The following is a 14,087-nucleotide window of genomic DNA, read 5'->3' as shown; positions in this document are numbered from 1 at the left end:
TCGGCTCTATCTCCGTAATTATTGGTCGATTTCCTGGATTAGTTCTAAAATTACGACGGTGCTGTTGCTTCTGTTCCAGCGATTTCTTTCGCTCGACTACGAGTCTTCTTGTTTCTCCTCCCTGAAACTCGAAACGAGTCGTACGAATCTTCGTCGACGACGAAGTTTCTCTCTCATCAACGATCGTTTCTTTACACAATGATAGTATGTATATATTATTATTTTCACGTGGTATCGAACACTTTTGTTGCATCGGGATGGTATACAAAAATAAATGAAGCATTGAGTAAAAGAGTAACGCGACGAAGTAAAAATAAGTATGCGTTGCGACACAGAGGCAAGATAAGATGAAATTAACCAAAGCATATAGTAACACGAGGGTTGTTGACTGCGCTGTGTATAGTCGAATGGCAGGACCGTGTCGATCGATGCTTGACATGTTCACGCCGGCGCTGCTATTTGTGTTTCCTTCTTATGGGGCGGCGCAGTGGTACACGCCGTCTGATGGACACGCGAGCGTGAGCCACCAATGGTACACGCCGTCCGATGGGACATGTATTGTGTTGTCCAGAAAGTCCATGCCGATTTCTGATAGGTGGTGCAGGTTTGAATGTGTCGAAATGGTTGAAAACAAATAACATATACATATATGTACACCCCTTAAAAGGTAGAAAGGTTGTGGAACAAAATGGTACCTATGTAATTCAATAAATATAATATTACAATTCAAATGTGCCTTTGAACCTTTGAAATGTGCCTTTTTCTTAAAAATTGGCATGAACTTTCTGGACAACCTAATAAATGTGAGCCACCAATAGTACACGGAAGCGTGAACGTGTTAGAATACAATAAATTATTTTGATCCGTAGAGGACAAAAGGATAAAGTGAAAATTTTCTAGGAAAGTACGGTGATAAAGATTTCGGAGAAAGTGGAATGTTTGCAGTTTGACTAACTTTACTCCACTGGACAAAATATTATGTCGTCAATGAGTAACTTGGCATATCGACGACGATATTGAAAGATATGTAAAAACAGACTGAAACGAACGAACTTTTTGTGAAAAAGACTATCCTTTGAATACCACCGCGTGTACGAAAGTTAGCAAGATGTATAATACCGATGTAACATTCACGGCTCTCTCCCAACTGTCACTTTTTGACAGAAGTATATTCTAACTACGGATACTCGCTATTCCAACGGCGGAGTTTGAACGAAAGTGGCGCTCGAAAATGGGGAGTTCGGTTACATCGCCGAGAATTTATGGCCCCGGTGTAATACGGAAAGAAAAAGAATTCCGCGGCGAAGGAGACTCGTTCCAGAATTCCAGACTATTTTTAACGGGTGACTTTTAAACCGGCGACGAGCACATATTTTCCGTTGACACCAGTTAGACTGTCGCGGGCTCGTTTCGAGATTGAATTTAGGATCGCTTCGTGCGTCTTTCGAGACCTCTTTGCGCCGACAGGAAATGGCTCGTATCGCACGACCATCGCGACTATTTCTGCCGTATCTGAATTACGAGCCGAGAATTACTGGAAACGAGCGATGTATCAAATCAAGCGAAATTATACGGTCGTACCTGTTCGATGATTAGACGCGAGAACAAAGAAAAGAAAGCGTGGCAAATATCGCAAGAATAACGACTAATGAAATTAGCGAATTTGTAAACTTTGTATACCATCGTGACGCAATCTGTGAATTTGCCAGATTAACGCTCGTGGAAATTTCGAAGAGGCTAAAACTTTCATTCTACAATATATCATTGAAAAGTATGGAATCTAGGATTAATAGTAGAATTTATTTTTGCAGTCTAGTTAAATTATTTCCTAATTCTATCCAAATTTACGTTGTTCAATATTCCATTTTGTAATTTGTAAATTTGTAAACTTTACAGAGAAACCATTTTCTTTTTTACTATTTCTTTGCTATTTGTTATATATATATATAATATCTCTTTACATTTATAATATTATATGTTTTCTTACAGTTAAATAAGCCACGGGACTTTCGATAATTTATATTTTAGCCAAACCTTGAAAAATTGGGGTTGGACGGCCGGGATTCGAACACGGTGATAGTCGGCTAAATTACACGCTGCTCCACCGTCTGCCCCTGTTAACACGTTAACTGTCGGATTAACACTCGTGGAAATTTCTAAAGGGGTGAAACTTGAATAATTATACCGCAACTGATATTTTTAAATATTTCGGACATTTGGGTATGGATGAAAAAAAGATGAATATATGAGCTGAAAAGATACGATAAATAATGAATTTTATGTAAATACATTTGAAGTTACTTTCCATTTTTATGGAACATTTACAATTTATTAGGGGGACCAGAAAGTAATGTCGTTTCTTTTACATTAAATTCGAAACAAATTTTATGACATGTTTTTATTTTTAATCAATCATGTAATCGTTCTCGTTGTCAACAATCTCTCGCGATTTACCGTACAAATTTTCGATACCTGATACCCAGCGAGCTGATAAATGATAAACAAGTATTGTCGTTCGCGTAAACGACATTACGTTCTGGTCTCCCTAATATTTTCTTTCATACCGACTAAAATGTCCAAAACGTTTAAAAATATAGGTGGTGCTATAATTATTTTTCGCGGTGTATAATCTAGCATTAATAGTTCGTTTTTCCAACCTGGCAAAAGTTCGCGAGTCCTATCCAGACTTATAATTTTAGCAAAAAGCCCTGTCAGCCATAAACGCGGTGATCAACGTGTTAACGAACTAAGCTTTTGCTGGGTGAAAAGCCTCGGCCAATGATTCTCAAGTTTTATCGTGAGTCAGCTGAACCGATGATTCGCGAGTGCAGGAAGTTAGTTTGGAAATTGGGCTGTACTAGAAGCGGCGGAAAGAAGTAGAATAACAGAAAAAAGAAATTGTTTAAGTTGGCTTAACGGCTTGTCGAGGAGAGAGAACATTGAACAGCTCTCCCCTACGTTGCGCCGGCCAAATTTAGCTACCGTCGATCCCAGATTCCAGGTTATTAAAAGTGGGCGTGGTTACGTGCTGGAACAGTCGAGAAAACGAAGGAGGTAACAGGTGTAAGATGTATTTATACGTCGGTACACTTATATGCGTCATCGCGAAACTTCTTGACCGCTCGTCTTCGTTCGAGAGATCCTCCTCGTTTCGAATCGATTAAAGTACATCTACTTAACCCACCGCCGCGGGTCTTTGAGCCGATCGTACGTTCTTCGTCGGGTTCGTTCTTTCATCTTTTGTTAAGATGAAATCATTACTGCGAAAGAATCCTTGCATGCGTGTATTTTTATCGTTCGCGTTCCACTTAATCGACACTGGCGAAATCCTGAGTTCTGGAAGTAGACGAGAGAAGTCGGTTAAAAATAGAATAATTAGTAGACTGCGGATTTTATGCATTCACGGTGAACTCGTATGAAGAACATAAAAATATTCATAATGCGTGTAGACTATACTCTATTAATTAATACAACAATATCGATATTTTGTTTTAGAATCTATCTGTTATATTCGTTTGTATCACAAATGTATCAAATTTGTAGTTTAATACAGTCGAGTACCCGTTATAAGCCTGGGTCTAGGGGACGTAGGAGAAATTTTTACTCACTGCTATATAAATAATATATAAGAATTATGAAGTATAGGATGTGGACTACAATTTTTAATAACACGTATTTTATTAATTAACTTATTTTTTATTAATAACAAATATAGCTGAAGCGTTTATTAAAATAAAATTCGTTTTTTAATAATTATGTATTTGGCTACTGAATATATATATATATGTGCAGGAATAGCAAATACTATACATGTGAACATAATATTATAATTCTTATATATTATTTATATAGCAGTGAATAAAAAGAGGAATGAGAAATAGAAATGCAGTTGGAGAAAAAAAAAATGTCCACTTTTCACCAGCGGCCTATGAATCACTGTATTAGTAAAGAGTTATTAATAAATAATACATATAAATACACGATATCGCAACGATGCGCAATAGTAAACTCATCCAACTGCAATTAGCCAAGGATTTATCTTTTTTTGTATTCTAATATTTCTAGATCCACTCGGTGATAAAGTCTATAAGAAATAATATGTATTTAGTAACACCGAATGTCGACTCTACTATTTTTCCAATTCGTATCATAGTTTTCTGTGGTTGTTCCTCGACGTTCTCAACGTCCTTGGATGGAAGATGCTTCCATGCCAATCAGCCATCCTCTTGTACCGCGTGACATAACACCCACGCATCGCCTCGACACGAGCTTGCCAAAATATTCCGCTTATTTACGTTTTCTTGTTTCATTTACATCGTCGTAGTGAAATATTTCCCAGTCCGGATATTAATATCTGGACTAAGTAGGCTACTTCCGGTGAAAGTTAAGCGCTGTGCCTATTTCTGTTGGGTAAGCTAGATAAAGTACATCCGATTACTCGAACGCGACTGGTGAATCTTCTCGCGAGTATGAATCAGTGATACGATTCTGTCAGGTACGTTCTCAGGTAGTCGTCTGTGAGTCGAATTCATTGGACTTGTGTTCGGAGACGTTAAATAGGAGGTAAATAAATTGTGCTGTAAATTGCCAAACCTTGGAAAACCGTACTGTCTCTACCGTGATGCAGGAATTAAACTAAATCTTGGCTGTAATGTGATAGTTTTCGAACATCGAGTAGTAGCGGTATAATTACATCATTTCTGGCACGAGTATACCAGTGCGATCATCGCAATTACACTAGGAACCAGCTACTATTGATGGTTTGACGGACCGTTTGATGGTTTCGCCATAACGTCGACTGACTTTACGTGAAATTGTTTCCCACGTGTAGAATTAATAGTTAGACTGCGGATGTTAATGCAAACTCGTATTTTCTCCGATACAGAGGATTGAAACTTAGACGTGAAAATGTCTTATCTTCTAAACAGTATAACACGAATATTATTGTCGACATTTCATATATTTTTACATTTGTGCACATTATATTTTTGTACCTTTATACATTATTATAGATTTCCTCGTATTTCCATCCGCACTCTGTTAATAGTTAATACACATTCGTTATCGAATAAGAGAGTATGTTACACTAATTTTATTTTTAACTCACGAATAACATGAGTTTTAAATAGTTTATAATATCACTGATGCCAGCGAACGTTAATCCCCTTTGTTGTTAAATACATTTTTGTTCTTTTAACCAAACTATTGGAGAAAGAAAATACTTGTAGGAGTCTAAACGGTATATAAAGTATATAAACGAGAATGATATCGATATATACGCTGGCAACTACTTAAGGCCAGGTTAATTTTTTAAATAAATGATAATAAAATATGATAATTGTATAATTAATAACGGGTTACATTTCTGTTTTGACGAACATAGTTTAAGAGCGCGTAAAGCATCAACCTGAATAGTTGTTTGCATAGATGTTGGTATAGTAGCATAAATTATTTAAAATGTCTGTTATTTGGGAGTTAAAAATAAAATTAATATAACATAGCCTTACGTGAAACTGGCTGTGTATTAATTATTAATTTCACACGTGACAGTTTAATTTGTGGTGGCACCTCCTGTCCTCCTCCACAGCTACAACCTCCACAAATTGTGTTTGTCATATTAGTCGCTGGATTTTAATTGAATGCAATATAATTAGTATAACGCTTTATAAATGAAAATACTTTGGATAGAAACGTGCAAAATCACTGATAATTTACTTTAGATATAATTGCAGCTGTAAGATAATATATTCTTAATTCGGTCAGCCAAAGAGAGCCTCGCACTTTGAACGCGAACTATTTTCATACGAAAATATCGAACGAAAGGTACCCAAAGAAAATATCATTTACCGTTATCGTCAGACGAATCAGCATAATGAAAAGTATGTAATGAAATTATATGTGTACGAAAGATCGTTAGCTAATTTTCTTTCGTACGATAGGATCTCAACGATAGATTCAAAGAAGAAGAAGACACAAGGAACAACCTCTTCCAAAACAAGAAGAAACTCGAACAGGAGGTGTCGGGTCTGAAAAAGGACATCGAGGATCTCGAACTGAATCTCCAGAAATCAGAGCAGGACAAAGCGACGAAAGATCATCAAATCCGTAACTTGAACGACGAGATCGCCCATCAAGACGAACTGATCAACAAATTGAACAAGGAGAAGAAGAACCAAGGCGAGGTTAACCAGAAGACTGGCGAGGAACTCCAGGCGGCCGAAGACAAAGTCAATCACCTGAACAAAGTTAAAATCAAACTCGAACATACTCTTGACGAACTCGAAGATTCCCTTGAGCGTGAGAAGAAATCACGGTTAGTATATATCTTTTTCGCAGTAGCTAGTTTAACCATTTACTATTAGGTACGATAGAGTTGAACGTTAATTATCCGGGATTATATTTGACTGCAAATGTTTATGCGAATGTATATTTTTATATGCGCCATATTATTATGCATATTGCATATTATTTGCATATTTTAGTTTAAAGGCACAGTCACATTGACAGTGATGTGAATAATTGTAGATTCAAAAGTAAATACAAATATTTCAGTGAAAGAAAGTAGTCAAAATCCTTGAAAATAATTATTATTGTTTATGATACTTACAGTATTTACTAATGTAGATTTAATATGATTAAACTATGTTACCACATATTTGATTAGAATTAGAATTCGCTTTGAAAGAAAATGCGTCATGCCTTGGAAATTTGACGCATTAAAAAGATACATTTCTGCATATTTTACATACACGAACATCTACCAGTCTAATTATCATTTTAATAAAGAAAGATTCGAGTGAAAAGTTACCGTTGCGAACATTTCGTAATTGTTTTTGTTCATGGAGATCCGTAGAACGATGAAAAACAGTAAATTCAACAATTGCGTGGTATTGTTTCCGTAGAGCTGACGTAGAGAAGGCTAAGAGGAAGGTCGAAGGTGACTTGAAACTCACACAAGAAGCCGTTGCCGATCTCGAGAGGAACAAGAAGGAACTCGAACAGACCATCCAACGCAAGGACAAGGAACTTTCCTCCTTGACCGCTAAACTCGAAGACGAACAATCCCTAGTAGGCAAGCTACAGAAACAGATCAAGGAGCTGCAAGCTCGTATCGAGGAGCTCGAGGAAGAGGTAGGTTTCCGAAAAATAGAAAAACCGTTCCTTTCGTTCTCCTGATCGGTGGAAGAGTTGCTATAATGTCCGTGTTTTCCTATGAAGATCGAAGCCGAGCGCGGTTCTCGCGTCAAAGCTGAGAAACAACGCAGCGATCTCGCACGAGAACTCGAGGAACTCGGTGAGCGTCTCGAAGAAGCTGGCGGCGCGACATCCGCCCAAATTGAACTCAACAAGAAGAGGGAGGCTGAACTTAGCAAGCTTCGCAGGGATCTCGAGGAAGCAAACATTCAGCATGAAGCCACCCTTGCCAGCTTGCGCAAGAAACACAACGATGCTGTCGCTGAAATGGGAGAACAAATCGACACGCTCAACAAGCTCAAAGCCAGGTAAGACAGAGCCCGTGACACTTCGATCCGATCGTCGCGTAATATTTTTTAATACTTTATTTACTGTTCCGTTTAGAAACACTTTGCGTCTTCGATAAAATAATTTTTGGAAAAAAAGAAATTATAACCGACTTCGGAAAAAACATTAAAATTGCACTAAAAAGTATGAAATAATTTTAATTTCGTTTATATTAAATGATATTCAATAATGTATTCAATTTCCAGTTCCTTTGTATTAAATTATGTTCAATAACCTTTTCGTAGTCGGTTAAAAAGGATTTTATACGTTAGTATATACAGAGTGTTCCCGCTCCCAGTCACGTTTAAACGATTGCCGCGTTGGTAGTGTCGTTTCGAACGACTCATAAAAATTCAGGATATTAGTTTGAACCTTTTATAATGAGAATATCATGGTAAAAAATTTGTATCTAATTTTCAAAATAGCGAAAAAAATTAGCAAGGAAGCAATGCGTAGAAAAGAATATTTTTTACTAAAAACATCATAACTCTGGCAATTTTTAATATATTTCCATAGAATTGATAACTTATAGTAATTCTAGCTTAAAGTTACGCTTAAAATTACGCCGGGTGTTTTTTTATTAAATATTTTTCATCAATTTTCTCATTCACGTATTTCAGATAACTTTTCTAAATTCGTTAGTTTTCGACGCAAAGAATGAAAGGAGAACAATTAAAAAAAATTTACTTTGTGCGGAGATACGCGTTTTATAACCTCCCCCGCCTCACGGTATAACTATAAAAAAAGAATATTTTTATTATCAAAAATATCATAATATTCAAAGAATACGTCTTGTTTGATATCAATGATAGACTCGCGGGTATAATTAAATTAAACTGGTCTTTTCAAAGACCTAATCGATATTCAGAGTTTTCGGTAAAACATTCGGATGTTCGATTGTTCGAATAGTCGCAACTCTAATTTATACAAACGGAAAGGAATTCTTGTTTCTATTTCAGGAACATTTACCGTTGGTTGTGATTGATTAAGACTCGTTGTTTAATCGATTTTAAGTAGGACGAGTTAGATTATCAGATTCGAAAAAAGAAACAATTTCTCTGTTCGAGAATGACGAATTTTACTTGAAAGAAAAAAAAGTTACGCGTTACGTGAATCGGTAAACGTTTTCAAAGAACCGAGAAATGTAATGCGATGTTTTCAATAGGGCCGAAAAGGGCCGACATGACATCCACGCCGAGCTGAATAATTCTCGTGCCACGACGGATCAGGTTGCCAGGGAAAAGGTACATTAAAGCAACGAGAATGTCGCGACCCTAGATATTCGAAACGTGTTTGTCGAATTATCCGTCATGTCTGTTTTCTTTTTTTTGTCCTGTTCTGTATTTTTAATCTACTTCCAGAAATAGCACGAAATCGGGGACTTTGATCCCTGGATTTTTCTTAATCAGTGATTTGGTATTTGTTTACGAACTGTATCGTTGCCCAACTTCCAAGGTTTCGATATGAGCACGGAAATTTCCCCTTTTCTCTCTGTAATTAATTTTAAGGTTTCTATCGATATCTGTGATACAATGTTTACTTAATACAATAGATAAACTGTGGATCTTTATTCAAAATAATATCTTTGCAAACGTACCTGCAAAAATTGAACCTAAATGGAAATTTATTTTGCTCTGCGAATAATTTATACCTTACCTTCGCTATTTTTCTCTATATTATTGCATACTGTGTGCATTTTGTAATTTCTTGCACATAGTATATAGATTATATTATATACATTCAAATATCTTACGAATGCATAGAAATCCACAGTCTAGTAATACACTGAGTATAGAAAGTATTCGTACACCGATCGATTTCCAAAAGAGCTATGTAAAATTGTAATTTATTAACTTATTTTTTCTAAACAATGACATTATACATGTTCTCGGAAATCTCTAGAATAGATAGATTACCAAAAAAAAAAAAAAAATAACTATTTATGTAAGGTACGAAATTAACAAAAAGAAAAAAAAAAGAAACAATTAATCGATAGAAATATTGAAGCAATAAGTATTCGCACAACTGTTTAATGTTTAAAAAACTTCATTAAAGAAAAAGAAATTCCTTTTGATTTTATAATTATCGTAACTCTTCGAATCATTAAATTAACTAAATTATTAGTTAGAAGTTAATAAGAAGTGGGATCTTTTTCCATTTCTCTATTAGAGCCTTTTTTAAAAGTACTTTGCTGGAAATTTGATGTTTTCTAATTCGCGTGGAGCCATAAACTAATGGCGTTTATGTTATATACTCTACTGTAAATGGTTCGCCATAAGAATCGTACAAATACTTATTGCTTCTATACTTTTATCCACTTTTCGCATTTTTTTGTTAATTTCACAAATTCTATCAACTAGTAAATGTTGTTTGGACTATATCTATCATAGAGACTTCCGAGAATATGTGAAATATCGTTGATTATAAAAAGAGAAGTTAATAAACTACAATTTCACGCAAAACTTTTTTGGAAAATTGATCGGTGTACGAATACATTCTACACCCGCTGTATATTTCGTTGTAACCAAAATGTACTCCTTCTAATGTCGTTTGTCCATGTTACTAATCGCCCATTCTCAATTTGTTTTCACACAAATTAGGGTTGAAAAGGATAAGGTTCAATACTTCAGCGAATTGAATGACATGCGCGCTAGCGTCGACCACCTGAGCAACGAGAAGGTAAGATGTTCGTTGAAAAATCCTTCGTGATGCAGCAAACTAACGCAACTAACAGCTTCGGCAGGTAGCCATCGCAGCTGAGACGGGGAACGAATTCGAGGAAGACACCATAAGACTCGTGAATGTTTTCGTAGATATCCCACACCGTTGGAAACCGTGTCCAGCTTGCAAAGCTTGCTCCTCGTGTGTACATTCCTATTTGAAACTTGGATTTACTTTCGGATAATCATTTGCAATAATTTACATATTCCATAAAGTACAAATCGTTCTAAAATCGTAACTAAAATCGTTCAGATTCAACCTATCGATCTTTCGTTTAGTTTGATCATTTTCGTGTATACAGGGCAGTCCACGCAATTGTTTCAAGTCATAATTCCGTTATTATTGCATTTACAAAAAAGTGTCAAAGGAGAAAGATGAATAGTTCGAAGAGCACTACATCTGTAGGACTTGATATTTTTTTTAGATGCAGCAGTGCGTATGCAATTAACAATTGTATCATTTCTTTAAATATAAATGCGTATTTTTTTTACATATCGATTCTTCTGTTCGTTCTACGTAAAAAATGATTAGGGTACCGTGTCAAGAATTTGAACAAGTGTAACTGTATTTCACTAAATACAAGAAAATGTATTTTCCTAACAGTGAGAAACAAGATATGTACGACACTTTTGTGTTGTGTGATGCAGATAATTTAAACGCAGTTGTACAAACAGTAATAGAAACGTTATCAGAGATGTTTAGAATGTAATGGAGAAGCGTTAGGGCATCTTCTTCAATAAATTACAGAATAATAACAGAAGAATTGATCCGTGTAAAAGAAAAATATGCGTTTCTATTTAAAGAAACGATGCAATTGTTAATTGCATATTCACTGCTGCATCTAAACAAAATTTCAAGCCCTACGGATGTAGTGCTCTCCGAACCATTAATCTTTCACCTTCGGCATTTTTTCGTAAATGCAATAATAACGGAGTTACGACTCGAAACAATTGCGCGGACCACCCTGTATTCTGTAACTCGTTGAATCTTTCGAAACACTTCCTAAAAGCCTTATCCTAAACGTAAATCCAAGGGAGAAATAATCGATTCGTAGAATCCGTCTAACGTTTGCGAAATTATCGAACGCAGGCTGCCCAAGAGAAGATCGTGAAACAACTCCAGCACCAATTGAACGAGACCCAAGGCAAACTCGAGGAAGTGAACCGCACTCTGAACGACTTCGACGCCGCCAAGAAGAAGCTGTCGATCGAGAACAGCGACCTGTTGCGCCAACTGGAGGAAGCCGAGTCCCAAGTCAGCCAGCTCTCCAAGATCAAGATCTCTCTCACGACGCAGCTCGAGGACACGAAACGATTGGCCGACGAAGAGTCGAGGGAACGCGCCACGCTGCTTGGCAAGTTCCGCAACCTGGAACACGATCTGGACAACATTCGGGAACAAGTCGAAGAGGAAGCAGAGGGCAAGGCGGATCTCCAGAGGCAGCTGAGCAAGGCGAACGCGGAAGCGCAATTGTGGCGCACCAAGTACGAGTCCGAGGGCGTCGCGAGAGCGGAAGAGCTCGAGGAAGCTAAGAGGAAGCTGCAGGCACGCTTGGCGGAAGCCGAGGAGACGATCGAGTCCCTCAACCAGAAGGTCATCGCTCTCGAGAAAACGAAACAGAGATTGTCGACGGAAGTCGAGGACTTGCAGATCGAGGTCGACCGCGCTACAGCTGTTGCCAACGCTGCCGAGAAGAAACAGAAAGCCTTCGACAAGATCATTGGCGAATGGAAGCTCAAGGTCGACGATCTTGCCGCCGAACTCGATGCCAGCCAGAAGGAATGCCGCAACTACAGCACGGAACTGTTCAGGCTCAGAGGTGAGATATTTATCATTCTTCGAAAAACTGCTGTCATTTCTCGAGCAAAAATATACATTCTCTGGGGTTCTCTGGGGAGAAAAACGAAAGTTTGATATTGTAGGTAATATAAAGGGAACAGTATTTAAATAATTTTGCGAATACTTCTTCGAATGACATTCAATCGCATACAGTAGGTGTAGAATGTATTCGTACATTCGTCAATTTTCCAAAAAATTTTTGCGTGAAATTGTAGTTTATTAGCTGCTTTTTTTTATAATCAATGATATTCTACATATTCTCGGCAATCTCTAAAACCGTGCGAATATATATATATATATTGTGCTTCTATATTTCTACCAATTTTTCGTATTTTCTTGTTAATTTCGCAAATTACATATATGAACTAGTAATTGTCGTTTGAACTATATTCTAGAGATTTCCAAGAATATGTAGAATATCATTGATTATAACTGTACATACCCAATCATGAAAATCATATTTCACTTGTTACGTGCGGATAAGAAAGTATAAACGTAATAAATTAACGAATCGTCGACGATAAGGATTGCACAGCGTCAGTCAACACGTTTTCCTATGTTCGAATTAGGTGCATACGAAGAAGGTCAAGAACAATTGGAAGCAGTACGTCGCGAGAACAAGAACCTCGCCGACGAGGTGAAAGACCTGTTGGATCAAATTGGCGAAGGTGGACGCAACATTCACGAGATCGAGAAGGCCAGGAAGCGCCTGGAGGCTGAGAAGGATGAACTTCAAGCCGCCCTGGAGGAAGCCGAGGCCGCTCTGGAACAAGAAGAGAACAAGGTCCTGCGTAGCCAGCTCGAACTTAGCCAAGTTCGACAGGAAATCGACCGCCGCATCCAAGAGAAGGAGGAGGAATTCGAAAACACCAGAAAGAATCACCAACGCGCTCTCGATTCCATGCAAGCTTCCCTCGAAGCAGAAGCCAAAGTTAGTTACAAACTGCGCTATGTCAGAACTGGACAAATTTCAACCCTTTGCTATCGAGAGGTGACTCTCAGTCGCCATTAGGTTTCACGCAACAAATCTACCAGCAATAATGTTCCTTTAAGTTTCATTTCTTTGGAACTCGAGGTGTCGATAAAATGATTGTCGGTGATGTAAAGGTGACCCGATTCTCAAATCTCGATAGGTCAGCATTCGTGGCAATAGAATGCTGAGAAAGCATCTCGAGTCGCTGGTAAATACTAGAAAAAAGGCCTCGAGTGCAAAGGGTTAATCATAATGAATGTAAGATACAACAATTTGAGATAATTTATTGTGGACTGCTATTTTCGATATAGTTGTTTGAAAATGAATATAATATCAATTCATTTGGATAGCTATTATTTGAATAACTGTATTCGTTTAAATAACTATTTCAAATAACGAATTACTTCGGTTAAATAATTTCACATTGAATGCAAGATTATGAATGCATATTCTTAATAGTAATAAGCGATAAAAAAAAGTTTATTTTAAGAAATCTTTACAGCAATTTGCTTCAAACAAAATTCTTTCTTCGAACAATCGAGACGATTCAATGTTATCTTACATAATCGGATAATTATTTAACATAGACCGTCTATTTTTTCGCACGTCTGAACGATAAACGTGAAATTCGTTGTTTTAAAATTCAAAATCGTCATGTACTTGTCAGTTCACCTCGTATCATTCGGAAGAACAATTTCACAATTATTTAAAATAATTATAAAATAAAATCACTTGTTACTCGAAGTAATATATTAGCTAGACTGGAAAGTAACGTCGTTTCTGCGAATCTCGATACTTATTTATCATTCTGGCATTGAAAATTTGCGCACTAGGTAGCAAAAAGTTGTTGACAACGAGGGTGATTACGTAATTCATTAAAAATAGAAAATTAAGGATGTGTTTGAATTCAATGTAAAAGAAATGACATTACTTTTCGGTTCCCCTGATATTATAATATTTAAATCATTATATGTTAATAGTATCTCAAATATTATTTCAAATAACGTCATTTGAAAAATGCTCAGATCTAGTC

The 14,087-nt window shown here is 36.8% G+C and overlaps 1 protein-coding gene across 11 annotated transcripts in view; it reads left to right on the top strand.

Moving 5' to 3' along the window:
• LOC128872399 (myosin heavy chain, muscle) overlaps window positions 1-14,087 on the top strand; it is a 73,059-nt gene that overhangs the window by 53,029 nt on the left and 5,943 nt on the right. For all 11 annotated transcript variants that reach the window (XM_054115042.1, XM_054115038.1, XM_054115041.1 and 8 more), the window contains 6 exons: window positions 5,940-6,313; window positions 6,903-7,131; window positions 7,219-7,502; window positions 10,122-10,200; window positions 11,332-12,061; window positions 12,651-13,012. In XM_054115042.1, coding sequence (XP_053971017.1) covers window positions 5,940-6,313; window positions 6,903-7,131; window positions 7,219-7,502; window positions 10,122-10,200; window positions 11,332-12,061; window positions 12,651-13,012 — 2,058 coding nt within the window. The remainder of the gene's footprint in view (window positions 1-5,939; window positions 6,314-6,902; window positions 7,132-7,218; window positions 7,503-10,121; window positions 10,201-11,331; window positions 12,062-12,650; window positions 13,013-14,087) is intronic.

The sequence above is a fragment of the Hylaeus volcanicus genome, chromosome 2, assembly GCF_026283585.1.
Source record: "Hylaeus volcanicus isolate JK05 chromosome 2, UHH_iyHylVolc1.0_haploid, whole genome shotgun sequence".
Taxonomy (NCBI): domain Eukaryota; kingdom Metazoa; phylum Arthropoda; class Insecta; order Hymenoptera; family Colletidae; genus Hylaeus; species Hylaeus volcanicus.
This window is presented reverse-complemented; position numbering and strand designations above follow the sequence as displayed.